The 14710-nt window shown below is 45.2% G+C and overlaps 1 protein-coding gene and 1 long non-coding RNA gene across 2 annotated transcripts in view; both read right to left on the minus strand.

Moving 5' to 3' along the window:
- The window catches only part of LOC122558702, a 19322-nt gene extending 5884 nt beyond the window's left edge, over positions 1-13438 (minus strand). Inside the window, exon 1 of the long non-coding RNA XR_006314235.1 lies at positions 13281-13438. This is a non-coding gene — a long non-coding RNA (uncharacterized LOC122558702). The remainder of the gene's footprint in view (positions 1-13280) is intronic.
- Positions 13439-13512: 74 nt separating this feature from the next.
- On the minus strand, positions 13513-14468 carry LOC122558703 (C-C motif chemokine 4 homolog). Its single transcript, XM_043707495.1, has 3 exons — positions 14338-14468; positions 14060-14183; positions 13513-13907 (listed from the first exon to the last, which is right to left on the minus strand). The coding sequence occupies exons 1-3, from the start codon at positions 14405-14407 to the stop codon at positions 13808-13810; spliced, it is 294 nt and encodes a 97-aa protein (XP_043563430.1). The 5' UTR covers positions 14408-14468; the 3' UTR covers positions 13513-13807.
- Between the last annotated feature and the right edge of the window lie 242 nt (positions 14469-14710).

The raw sequence follows: 14710 nt of genomic DNA on the forward strand, positions 1-14710 counted from the left end.
AGAAAATTGTCTTGTACACACTTAAGATATTCCTCTCCATCTAAACCTTTAACACTATGGCAGTCCCAGTCGATGTTTGGAAAGTTAAAATCCCCTACCATAACTATTCTATTATTCTTACAGATAGCTGAGATCTCCTTACAAGTTTGTTTCTCAATTTCCCTCTGACTATTGGGGGGTCTATAATACAATCCCAATAAAGTGATCTTCCCTTTCTTAGATTAGATTACATTACATTACATTACAGTGTGGAAACAGGCCCTTCGGCCCAACAAGTCCACACTGACCCGCCGAAGCGCAACCCCCCATACCCCTACATTTACCTCTTACCTAACACTACGGGCAATTTAGCATGGCCAATTCACCTGACCTGCACCTGAACTGGACTGTGGGAGGAAACCCACGCAGACATGGGGAGAACGTGCAAACTCCACACCTGAGGCGGGATTTGAACCCGGGTCTCAGGCGCTGTGAGGCAGCAGTGCTAACCACCGTGCCGCCCACCATTCTTATTTCTCAGTTCCACCCAAATAACTTCCCTGGATGTGTTTCCGGGAATATCCTCCCTCAGCACAGCTGTAACGCTATCCCTTATCAAAAAGCCACTCCCCATCCTCTCTTGCCTCCCTTTCTATCCTTCCTGTAGCATTTGTATCCTGGAACATGAAGCTGCCAATCCTGCCCATCCCTGAGCCATGTTTCCGGGAATATCCTCCCTCAGCACAGCTGTAACGCTATCCCTTATCAAAAAGCCACTCCCCCTCCTCTCTTGCCTCCCTTTCCTATAGCATTTGCATCCTGGAACATTTAGCTGCCAGTCCTGCCCATCCCTGAGCCATGTTTCCGTAACTGCTATGATATCCCAATCCTATATTCCTAACCATGCCCTGAGTTCATCTGCCTTCCCTGTTAAGCCCCTTGCATTGAAATAAATGCAGTTTAATTTATTAGTCCTACCTTGACCGTGCCTGCCCTGACTGTTTGACTCACTTCTGTTCTCAGCTGTACCCGTCTCAGATCGATCACTTTCCTCACTATCTCCCTGGGTCCCACCCCCCCCACCTTACTAGTTTAAATCCTCCAAAGCAGTTCTAGCAAATTTCCCTGCCAGTATATTAGTCCCCTTCCAATTGAGGTGCACACAAGACTCAGGCATATGTCCTTCAGGAATGTGGCAGAGAGTTAAATAGGAGGATGGGGCTATGTGGGGAAGTTAGCTGAGAAGGCGTTAGGTGGATGCAGGTGGTGGGGGTGGTGATTGTAATATGTCGGGGGGGAGGGTGGACAGGAGGGACAGGTCAAGAGGGTGGTGCCAGCTTGGATCTGGGATGAGGTAAAGGGAGGAGAGATTTGGAAACTAGTGATGTCGACGTTGATTCCTTGTGGTTAAAGAGTCCCAAGATGGAAGACGAGACGTTCTTCCTCCAGTACCTTGGATTTGGTAGTGGAGGAGGCGCGGGGCTTTTATGTCCTTGGTGGAGTTGGAAGGGGGGTTGAAGTGGTCAGCCACAGGAGGTTGGGGTTAGTGGGTGCGTGTGAACGCCAAGAGATGTTCCCTGAAACGCTCCACATGGTGGCATTCTGTCCGTGCCTGGAGCAGAGGAAGCAATTGATAATATCTGGGAGGGTTTTTGACAGTTGCACAAGTATGAATACAGAATCTGGGACATTATTTCAAGCAAACTTGCTAAAGGGAAGCAACATGCATTTAAGTTGATGAATAAAAAACAGTTGGACTACAATTAAGAGGTTTCTCTTCCTCCAGAGAGTGCTCGAAGTTGGAGAACATATCCCAGCCTGAGCAGTCCAGGGGAGAGACTGGGAATATTTTCAGAAAGGACAGAGTTCCTGGAGAGCGCTGAGTTGATGTTTTGCTCTGTAACTGCTGATTGTCATGTACACTCAGATCTTAAATCTGAATGACACTGATTGGAGCATAGGCTAGAAACTGAGTCGCAGAGTCACGAGAGAGAATGAATGAACAAATAAAAGACTGGCCTGTGGAGAGTTGCTGGGCACAGATGCTGGGGCTGAGAGCGATGTTGGCTAGGCGCAGCTTCACCGTGGTTGAGCTGGAGAATGTCTGTGGGTGCACTGTCTGAGTCTATCTCATTCACCCTTTTTGTTGTGGCTTGATTTATACAAGAAACTAGTCACACCATCACAGCTATTTTTAGGTTTTTGACTCAGTTGCAATTTCCACCACACCTCCCCACAGCCATCCGGGGACATTTGTGGAGTCACAGGCTTCGTGATAGAGAGAGCCATAGAGTCCCAGAGTATACAGATAGGCCATTTGGCCCAAACTGGTCCACACCAACCAAAATGTACATCAATGCTAACTCCATTTCCCTGCACTTGGTCCATATCCTTCTAACCCTTTCCTATTCATGTATTTGTCCAAATGCCTTTTAAATGTGAATGTACCCACTTCAACTACTTCCACTGGCAGCTCATTCCATATGTGTACCACCATGTGTAAAAAAAGTTAAACTCCATTTCCTAATGATCAGCTCACTTCTGCAGCTGATCAAAGTCCTACTGCAATTTCTGATAACCTCCCTCACTGTCCGCAATACCTCCTATTTTAGTGTTATCTGCAAACTCACTAATCATGCCTTGTATATTGTCATCTAAATCATGGATATGGATCACAAACAGCAATGGGCCCGGTATCAACCCCTGAGGGATTCCACAGCCTGATAAGCATCCTTCTAATTGTGTATCCAATTTGCCAGCACCCCCGGATTCCAATGTGATTTAACCTTCCAGAGCAGCCTACCATGTCAAACCTTATCAAAGGCCTTACTGAAATCCATATAGACAACGTCTACCGCCCTGCCCTCGTCAACCTTCCTGGTCACTTTATCAAAGGTCTCTAACAAATTTGAGAGGCATGATCTCCCACGCACAAAGCCATGCTGACTATTCTGAATCAAACCCTGTCTTTCCAAATGCACGGATGTGTTAAGTCTCAGAATCTTTTCAAGTAACTTACCTACCTCAGATATTAAGCTTACTGGTCTATAATTCTCAGGTTTTTCTTTGTAGCTCTTCTTGAATAAGAACACAACATTCGCTACCCTCCAGTCTTCTGGAATCTAACCAGCGGCAAATGATGCAAAAATATCAGCCAGGGCCCCCACAATTTTTTCTCTAGCGTCTTGCAGTGTTCTTGGATATACCTGATCAGGACCAGGAGATTTTTCCACCTTCATACATTCTAAATTATCCAATACCTCCTCTGCTGTGATATGGACTGTCTCCGAGATTCCTGATGAAGGGCTTATGCCCAAAACACGATTCTCCTGCTCCTCAGATGCTGCCTGGCCTACTGTGCTTTTCCAGCGCCACATTCTTGACTCTGTCCTCAAGATATGACTACTAACCTCCCCAAGATATGACTGCTAACCCTCCCAAGTTCTCAATCTTCATGTCTTTCTCCATGGTCAGCACAGAGGAGAAATATTCATTGAGAACTTGGCCCATTTCCTGCAGTTCTACACATATATGTCCACTTTGATCCTTGAGGGGTCCTATTCTCTCCCTAGTTATTCTTTTTCTTTTAATATACTTAAAGAAGCACTTTGGATTCTCCTTAATCTTCTGAACCAAGGCTATCTCAGTCTCCTTTTTGTCTTTCTGATTTCCTCCTTCAGTAAACTCATGTACCCCTATATACCTCTAGGGATTCCCTTGATCCCAGCTCTCCATAGCTGACCCATAACCTCTTTGTTTTTCTCATCAAAGCCTCAATATCTCGTCATCTAGGATGCCCTAAACCTGTCAACCTTGCCTTTTACCCTCACAGGAATGTATACACCTCAAACTCTAGCTGTCTCATTTCTAATGATCTCCCACTTGCTGGAGGTCCCTTTGCCTGCAAACAAATCATTCCAATCAATCTGTCTAACTCCATCAAGACCAAACAAATTTACAGCCCAGGAACAGGTCTTCGGCCCTCCAAGCCTGAGCCATTCCAAATCCACTGTCTAAACCTGTAGCCCAATTCCTAAGCATCAGTATCCCTCTACTCCCAACGTACTCATGCATCTGTCCAGACGCATCTTAAATGACTCTCCCGTGCCTGCCTCTACTACCTCTGCTGGCAACGTGTTCCAGGCACCTGGCATGAACCTCAAAATGTACCTTGCTCCAATTTAGAAGTTGAATCTTTGCCCCTCTCCATAGGTATTTTAAAATTAATAGAACTATAGTCGCTGGTCCCAAAGCACTCTTCGACTGTTACCTCTGTTGCCTGTCCTGCCCTATTTCCCAAGAGTAGGTTGAGTTTTGCCCTTTCCCAAACAGGACCCTCTGTATATTGCTTGAGGAAGCTTTTCTGAATGCACTTAACAAATTCCCCCCACCTCTTCTAAGCCCTTAATGCTCTGGCAGTCCCAGTCTATGTTAGGAAAATTAGAATCCCCTACTTTGACAACTTTATTGCTCCGGCAAGTCTCCCTAATCTCTCTGCATATTTGTTCCCCTAATTCCCATTGACTATTTGGGGGAACCCCAGTAACGTCGCCATCCCCTTCATATTTCTTAGCTCCACCCCCAAACTTTCACTGGATGATTCTTCAGTTATTTTGCCACTGATTACTGCTGTGAAACTCGCTTTAATCAAAAATGCAACTTGCGCCTTCCCTCCTTCCACCACCTCTCTCCTGCCTAAAGCCCCTGTACCGTGGCACATTAAACTGCCAGTCCGGTCCCTCCCTTAGCCATGTGCCTGTCATGGCTATAACATCTCAGTGTTAACAATGGTTCCAATGGAAGCCCAAACTGTCAGCAACAATCAATCAGATTGAGCCTCAAAGAAGATAAGGATTATTACAGGGAATTGTGAGGTGGAAGAGAAGACAAATGGAAGGTGAAGAGTGGATTTAAATGAGTATTAGATTACTTACAGTGTGGAAATAGGCCCTTCGGCCCAACAAGTCCACACCGACCCTCCAAAGAGCAATCCACCCAGACCCATTCCCCTACATTTACCCCATTCACCTAACACTATGCGCAATTTAGCATGGCCAATTCACCTAACCTGCACATCTTTGGACTGTGGGAGGAAACCAGAGCACCTGGAGGAAACTCACACAGACATAGAGAGAATGTACAAACTCCACACAGACAGTTGCCTTCTCTGGCACTGTGAGGCAGCAATACTAACCACCGTGCCGCCCATAACTGGTGGTTGCTGAGTGAGAATTAGCAAGAGGTTTACACGGAAGTTGTCCTAACTCTTAAAGATGTATGAGTAAATTCAAGTGAGATGAGCCAAAATTATTCACTTCTGTAATTAATATGTTAGACTGATGTGAAAAGACAAATTTCACACAGAGACTCCAGTAATCTTTTAGTCAATATCAGAATATCAAAATTAGAATAGATGATCCTTTAACTTCAGGCAACTAACGATAAAGTAATACCCTTCCTGCAGCCCACACAAATTGTTAATCCCAGGTATGCACTCACATTTTCCCCTGCAATGAACAACATAGACAGAGTGGGAATATCCTGGTGATTGCTGCATGAAACGAACAGGGACCGTTAGACTCTGCACTGTGGGCTGAGTAGTGGGAGTTTGGTCTAAAATTGAAAATATCAAACACTGTGTGTGGTTTGCAGTCTTGGTTCTTATCATTTCTGTCATATCAAATGACATGCTTGTGATTATACAAAGTCTAATTGCCATTCTTCAGTGGAAGAGCTAAGGTCATTGCGTGAATGAATTCTGAGCCTCTGCAAGTTCAATTGTTCTGATAGTATAAGTGTGAACCACTCAGTCTATTTCCCATGGTTTGAGACAGTGGAAGGAGTGGAGAATGAGTGAGTTACTCCCACAACTCTCAGCCCACAATGAAATCCCCCTCAAATCCCTGACCAAATATGAAAAACCAAGCCTGAGAAATGTGACTGCCTCCTGGAACGGTGCCCACGTAACGATCCCGTTCCCAGATGCATTGCAGACTCAAACGCTCAGACTCCAGCTCATCAACTTTGAGATGGAGCTATTTGGACTATAGTCACTTCTTGTAGATATAGATCCCACTGGCATCCACCAACCCCCTCCTGCTGCAGCTACAACACATCACCTTTCTTGCCATCTTTGCCAGAAATGGTGGTAGTCAGATACATTTGGGATATTTAAGCGACTCTTCGATAGGCACATGGATGATAGTAAAATGTAAGGTATGTAGCTTAGTTTGATCTTAGAGTAAAATGGTGACACAACACTGAGAACTGAAGGGCCTGTTTTGTGCTGCTGCTGCTGCTGTGCGAGTCCACAGATGTGCGGGTGAAGTGAAGTGGCCATCAGAAATGCAGGCTTATAGGGGTCTGGGTGGGATGCTCTTTGGAGAGTCAGTGTGCACTCAATGGGCCGAATGGCCTGTTTCCACACTGCAGCGATTCTATGATTAATTTTGCTGTCACTCCCGGTGTCTGACAAGGTATTTGCTAAAACCCATCTCCACAGACAAATCATGTTCCTCAGTGACTGCCTCCTGCTCAGGCTCACCCCTTCTCATGTTTTGAATCTACTCAGGATCACCGTTGTCTTTGTGATGTTCAAGTTTCCACAGACAGCTGTTCCTGGCGTATCCTGAAGACCACATTCAGTGCCATACATCGTCATTCACACACACTGCTGATTTTCTGATGCTAAATGAACTGTCCTCTACAAAGGTCTCAGTTCCATCCCTCAACGTTCCTACCGTAACGAATTTCAGACATGACATGACATTGAACTCTTTTTCCGTTGCCTTCACCTCTGTGCCTGTTTCTTTGAACAAGAGCCCTCTCCCCAGCCCACAGCCCCTTTACCTCCAACACACTACCTCGATCTGGACACCTCCTTCTGGCCATTTACTGACACTTGATCTGTTCATTGAGAACTGTCGAAGTGATGTTGGTCTCTTCAATGTCTGTGCCTCCTTCACCCATTCCGACTGATTCTCCTGGGAACTGATTGGCCTGCATGCTCTCAGTTGTCTGATGGACTGACCTATACATTGCAGAGGCTGAGCACCAACTCTCTGATGCCTCCCCCATCTCCCCATGGACCATGACCCACAATGAAACATCAGATCACTGTGTCAGTTAACCTCATTTCTTCTGATGATCAGAGCCCTCACTGCCTCAAAGCTCATAGCCTCCAAACTCTGCACAGCTCACTTCCAGCTCCTTTCCAAAATCCCCAAACCAGACTGCCCAGGCAAACCCATTGTTTCTGCCTGTTGATACCCCACAGATCTCATCTCTTCCTATCTCAATTCAGTTTTTGTTTCCCGTGTCCAGTCCCTTCCCACTTATGTCTGTGATTCCTCTTTATGGAAGGAATAACATAAAGAGGATGTTATTTTTATCATCCTGTTCAGGGGCTCCAGCCTCCTCCTCTTTATCACGGACGTGCAATCCCTTTACACATCCATCCCCCATCAGGATGGTCTCAGGGCTGTCCACTCTTCTGGGAAAAAGGGCCGGAACCATCCCCATCTACCACCACTCTCCTCTGCCTGGCCGAGCACATCCTCACCCTGAACAACGTCTCTTTTAACTCCTCTCACTTTCTTCAGGTTAGACACGTGACCGTGGGTACCCACATGTGTGACGATGCTATCACTTTAATCAGGTTGCTTTGTCCTTGGGATGTTTTTCAGACAGATCGTAAAGGAAAAGCTGCTGAGGGCTCCAATAAGAGTCCAGGTTTAACAATGGCGGGAGAGTAGCCAGTTCCCCCATTTCGGACGTTTTCTTGTTCGGTTTAGCTGTGGCAAGTACAAGATGCCAGAGTCCAGGAAAGGTTGCAAACTTCAGCAGCTGATTCCTGACTGACTCCCTCTCTGAAATCTCTTTGAATATTGTTACCTCCTACCTGTAAGAATCTGTGTTTCAATTTACCTTTATCTCAAGGAGTGTGTTTATGGAATGTTACTGGATTGAAACAGTTCCTTAGTTAAGTTGGTGTATCGAGATGGTTAAGTTTGCAATAGTTAAGTTATTTTAACTTACATTTAATTTTGATTGTGTTTCAACTGTGATGTTTAAATAAGTTCTGCTTTGCTTAAAGCCAAGTGATTTGATTTACTGTATCACACCTGGAATATCCACACCACATCTGCCTTCAAAATAAGACAAAATTAGAGTCTAGGCTACTTTCTTAAAATATCTGGAGGGACTCTAGCCTGGTCCATAATACATAGCTCCAGTTATGCCTCTCTCTTTGTGAGCTATATGGAACAATTTGTTCCAGTCCTATTCCAGCCCACACTTACAGCACTTTCTCCAGTCTATCAATAGTATCATTGGTGCTGCTTCCCTCTCTCGCCCCAAATTCACAAGGTTTATCAATTTCACTTCCAATTTCCACCCGCCCTCACCTTCACCTGGTCCATCTCTGTCTCCTCCCTTTTGTTCCTCAACATTTCTGTTTCCATTTCTGGGGATAGGCTGACCACCAATATCCCCACAAACCTATTGACTCCCACAGTTACCTTGCCTATACATTCTGATGAAGGGCTCCTGCACGAGACGTCGATTTTTCTGCTTCTCGGATGCTGCCTGACCAGCTGTGCTTTTCCAGCACCACTCTGATCTTGCCTATATATCCTCACACCCTGCTTTCTGGAAGAAATGTATTCCATACGCTCAGCTACTCCATTTCCATCGCAGCTGTGCCAATGATGCCATCTTTGGCAAGGGAGCATCCAAAATGTTCTTCCTCAACTGAGGGAACAGTCCTTGCGGATGGCTGACAGGGGATGGGAGGGCAGGGGAATATATGTCTGGTGGTTGCATTCTGCTGGAGGTGGCAGTAATCGCAGCTAATGGTCTATAGTTGTCAGGGCCCTCAGCAAGGTCCAAGGCATCTCACACACTTCAGCCCTCACCCACTCCCTTCTCTCCTACAACAGTGACAGTATGCTCCATGTCGTCACCAACCATCCCACCAGGATCCAGATCCAGAGGACCATTAGCTGCGATTACTGCCACCTCCAGCAGAATGCAACCACCAGACATATATTCCCCTGCCCTCCCATCCCCTGTCAACCATCCGCAAGGACTGTTCCCTCCTGGTCCACACCTCTTTCACTCCCAACCTTCCCACCCTCCCCACTCCTGCCCATTAACTTCCTCCCTCCTCAGTGTCCAAGGGCCCAAACACAGCTTCCAGGTGAACTAATTCTTTATCTGCACTGCACTCAGTCTTGTCTAGTGAGTATTTGCTGCTCACAATGTGGTCTTCTCTACATTGGGGAAACAAAGGGTAGACTGGGTGACTGCTTCACAGAGCAATGTTTTCCACCAGAAAGACCCTGAACCTCCCATTGGCTGTCACTTCAATGCACCACCTGGGCCCCTCCTAACATCTTTGTCTCAGGCTTGTTGAAGCGCTCCAACGAAACTCAGCACAAGCTGGATGAACAGCATCTCATTTTCCACTTGGGAACACTCCAGCCTTCTTGGACTCAATATTGAATTCAATGATTATAGAGCATGAGGCACCTTGTCCTTAACCCAACCCCGGCACACCAGACCTTGTTATCACCAGGTCTGCTATTACACACAACCCATTGTTAGCCACTAATAATCCCCATTGGCCCTTCACTCTCCCAGGCTGACCGGTATCCATTTATTTGCCTGTCCAACTGTTCTTTTTCTCTTTGGGCTTTATCTCCACCTATCGTTCACTCTTCATCTCCTCCGCCCACATTAGCCACTCCATTAAAAACAACTTTTTCCAAGCTACCATCAATTCTGAAGACGGGTCACTGGACCTGAAACGTTAATTCTGATTTCTCTCCACGGGTGCAGCCAGATTTTCCAGCAATTTCTACTTTTGTTTCTCATTTCCAGTATCAGCAGTTCTTGTAGTTTGTAATTTATGTGCAAGGTTTGTCAGTGACGCTGGGTATATTCCCTATGGAACGAAGGAGATCGAGGGGCGATGTGATCAAGGAGAATGGAATTGTTGGTTTGGATCTGATCGACAAGTAAACACACTCCCATCAGCTCTTCGTCCAAGAATTGGACAGTACAGATGGGTAGTTTTGGTGAGGACATGAGGACATGCAAGGGATGGTGAAGAGGAACCTTTTTCCACAATGAGTCATAATGAGCTGGAACTCTCTATCCAAGATGGAGGTGGAAGTGGAGATGAGGAATCATTTCCCCATTGAGTAAAGGAAAGCAACTCAAAGGAATACAAGGATCAAGGAGGAGAATGGTAAAGATTTTAAACATTGAGATTTGGCTGAATGAATGCCATACATGACTGCGGTGATCCTATTCCTAGGTAACCACTTACTGACAGGAGAAACCTTCAGACATGGGAATCTGGATACTGTTGCAGTTTTATCTTTGAGTTCTGGTGGGTACGCCTCAATGGGTTTGAGAGGGAAGTGGACACAAACCAGTGTCTTCCAATGCAGCAGAGATTTTCTAGACTCTGTGAAATAAGGGAAGAAATTTATGTTTTCAGTTTAGATAAGATTCCCTACAGTGTGGAAACAGGCCCTTCGGCCCAACAAGTCCACACTGACCCTTTGAAGAGAAGCCCACCTCCCTATATTTACCCCTGACTAATACACCTAACACTACAGGCACTTTAGGACGGCCAATCCACTCTAACCTGCACATCTTTGTGACTATGGGAGGAAACCAGAGCACCCAGAGGAAACCCACACAGACACAGGGAGAATGTGTAAACTCCACACAGACAGTTGCCTGAGGTGGGAATTGAACCTGGGTCCCTGGCGCTGTGAGGCAGCACTGCTGTACAGTTGTACAGGGCATTGGCAAGATTACATCTTTAATATGTGTCCAGTTCTGGTCTCTTTATTTAAAGAAGGAGGTGAATGCATCGGTGAAGAGATTGACGAGGTTGATACTTAGTATCAGTGGGTTACCTTGTGAGAATAGTCTGGATAAGCTGGACTTGTTTTCACTGATGTATAGAAGACTGAGGATAACTTAATTGAATGGTCTTGACAAGGTGTACATGAGAAGGATGTTTACTTTTGTGGGGCACTCCAGAACAAGAATACATAGTTTTAAAATGAGGCTTACCCCTTTCAGAGATGAGATTGTTTTCTCTCAGAATGCTGTGCAACTTTGGAATACTGCCTCAGAGGGCAGTAGAAACACAGTCATTGAGTATTTTTAAGACTGGGTACTTTGTTGGGCAGGGGAATCAAGCGTGATAGGGGATAGATAGGAATGTGGAATTAAAACTCCAGCCATGAGCTTACCAAACGGTGAGGTGGATTTGAGGGGCTGAACAGTCTACTTCTGAAACTGTTTTGTATGTTCATACGTTTCAGACAAAGTCCACCTCCTTATTAATGCTAAACCCTTTCATAGAGTTAAGAAAATCAGAGCGGGGTTGAAGGACACATTTTTTTTCACTTCCCTCTCAAACCTATTGAAGCATACCCACCAGAACACAATGATAAAACTGCAAGTGTCGAAACCCCTTTGTCTGTAGGATCTAGTCACTACATAACTCCCGCATAACACCCTAGCCTCGCCTCTAACTTGACTACAACCTCCAAAACAAACATTTTAACTTTCCCATCAAGTCCCCCTCTCCTGTTCCATCATCCTCTCTCTCTTAGAGATGTGCGTTTCCATTGTTTACTAATTCTACACATGCCCCATTTCCTTAATACTCCTACTGAAGCCCTGACCTCTCAATTAATGTCCACAGCTTTAACTAACAAACACTGTACACGTACTCACTCCTCTAATAAACCACCCTCTCTGTTGGTACTCCCCCAAATTAGACTGATCGAATCCCTGCTGGAAGACTGGAAAATTCCAAATATTACAGCCTCGTTCAAACAAAATTGTAAAGATAATACAGGCAATTCCAGACCAGTCGGTTAAACTTCAGTGATAGGGAAACTTCCAGAAACAATTATTTGGGATAGGATCAGAAGTCACATGGAAAAGGATGGGTTGATTAGGAACAGTCAGCATGGATTTATAAAAGGGAAATTGTGTCTAACTTACTGAAAATGTTGGAAGAGAAAGGGCTGATGAGAGTTACACTGTTGCTTTGGTGCACGTGGCCTTTCTGAAAGTGCACACACCAGACTTGAGGAAAGTTATAAGTCATGGTGTAAAAGGGACAGTGGTAAAGTCAATACAAAATTGGCTGAGTGACGGAAAATAAACAGTCATGAACAATGGAGATTTTTCATGTGGAGGAAGGTTCATATTGGAGCTCCCGGAACTGGAATCCTTGCTTTTCCTGATGTAAATTAATGGTAATGATACATTAGGTTTAAAGGGGTTGTAGAAGCAGAGGGGACTGGGTGTGTATGTGCACAGATCATTGAAGGTAGCAGGACAGGTTGAGAGAGCAGTTAATAAAGCAGACAATGTTCTTGACTTATACCAGGGTCATGGAGTACAAGGTGTGACACTTGGAGACCTCAGCTGAAGTATTGTGTCGGTTGTGCGTGTCACTATAAGAAAGACATGAATTCAATGGAGAGAGTTCATAAGAGGGTCACAAGTCTGGATGAGAAACGTCAGTTATGTGGATGGGCTGGATAGAAAAAGGCTGACAGGAGATCTGATACCGGCTTCCCAACCTCTGAGGGGGCAGGAAGGGTTAGACTTGGAAACGCTGTTGATGTTTGATCGTGAATTGAGAATAAGAGAGCACAGATTTAAAGCGATCTAGAAATGAAACAAGGATGAGGTGAGGAGAAAGTTTTTAGTCGGAATGTATTGCTTAGAAATATGGAGGAGGCAGATTCAGTTGAGGTTTTCAAGAGAGCATGAGATGATTATTTGGATAGAGTTACAGAGAAAAAAACATGGGGTTATCACTCTCTTCGAATTCTCATTTGGAGAGTCAGTGTGCAGGCAATGGTTGAATGGCTGAAACAGCTCTCAGCATTTAACCTGTCAAGCCCTTTCAGAATCCGATGTTTCAATGAGATCACCTCTCAGTTTTCTAAATTCCAGTCAGCAGAATCCCAATCTGTTTAGCCTTTGCTCAGGAAACAATCCCTCCATCCCACGGAACACTCTCGGGAACCTTTTCTGAACTACCTCCCATGAAACCATATCATTCCTTAAATAAGGAGACCAAAACTGCTCATGGTACTCCAGATGTGGTCTCACTAGCAACTTGTGCAATTGCAGTAAGTCAGCAAACAGCAAGGGCCCTGATCCCTGTGGGACCACTAGACACAGACTTCAAGTCAGAAACACACCTCTCAACTATCCCCATCTGCTTGACCTCCCCGTAACAAACCCACCTGGTTGTTCTTGATTAATCTCTGCCTCTCCAAACGCAGATTAATTCGGTCCCTCAGAATTGCCTCTAATCAGTTCCCTACCCCTGGGGTTAGTTGTGAGGCAGGGAACAGGCAGACTCAAAGCTATGAGCTGTCGGAATTCTCCATATCCCTTCAGCTTCCTGTCTTCCCATTGGCTGCAGTGGCCAGGGAGGATGAAATTCACAAATCACCAATGACAAGCTTGGGTTTCAAGGTGAATTAATTTTATTGGAAGACATTTGGGCAAATCAATACACACAGAGAAAACTGACAGAAACCACAGACAAATCAACAGACTGTAGTCATCAATTATCCAAAAAGAAATATTCTATGCATACAATGCAATCTCTATATAATCTTTATATCGTCTTTTTGATAATTTATAAAGCTGCAGAATACCAGCTGCAGAAAGTTTTAAAAGTTTCAGTAGATACAAAAACTTGTATATGTTCAGGATCAGATGTTGCCCCGCATCACCAAACCCCATGGGTTATTGAAGATCAGGATCAATCCTTTTCAATCCTGTCTGTCAGCTCTGTCAGTCGATCCTGCACCCACGGATGTTCCGGGTTAGCACACACCAGGCGACCAGCTACGGTCTGGAATCTGGGAAGTGGAAAAGGCAAATGTCAGTGGTGGCTGACTCCTGATCCCAGGACAGAATACAATGTAGAAGGAGTGGATTTCTCCAACTACAATCTCAGTGAAGCGAGTCTCAGACAGAAGGAGCCTTTCAGTGAGCAGGAATCAATACTCACATGATAGCGTCGTGGGAACAGTAGAAAGAGCTGGGAGCTTTTATGTAATTCACAATACGGGCTAGTGGCAATTGTGTTCGGATATAACGCTCACAGCACAGCGTACCCACTGGAATACTGGGAGCTGGAACAGACAAGTGGAGAAAGCAATTGGAATTCAGTTATCACAGACTGTCACAATATTTAATCATAAATTACATTCATTCCCAGGTCACACTGAGCCCAATTGAGAATGAGCTACTGAGTGAGTGACAGTGAGAGAAGAATGAATGACTGACCTGCTGAGAGCTGTTGAGCACAGATGCTGACGGTGAGGCCAAGAGCAACGACGACAAGGAGCAGTTTCATTGTGTCTGAGCTGGAGAGTGTCAGTGAGTGCACTGTCTGAATCCTATTTGCTCGCACCTTGTCTGCTGGCACATTTATACAGGAAACTGGTCACACCGTCACAGCTATTTCTGGGGTTTGACTCAATGGCAATTTCCACCACTCTCCCCAGAACCATGGGGGGAATTTTGTGGACTCACAGGCTTTCTGATGAGGCTAAAAGTGGTTCCAATGGAAATCTAAAGTGTCAGCAACAATCAATCAGATTGAACCTCAAAGAAGATAAGGATTCAGTGGCCTGGGGTGATGAGGGGAAAATAAGGG

Source organism: Chiloscyllium plagiosum, chromosome 17, assembly GCF_004010195.1.
Source record: "Chiloscyllium plagiosum isolate BGI_BamShark_2017 chromosome 17, ASM401019v2, whole genome shotgun sequence".
Lineage (NCBI taxonomy): Eukaryota > Metazoa > Chordata > Chondrichthyes > Orectolobiformes > Hemiscylliidae > Chiloscyllium > Chiloscyllium plagiosum.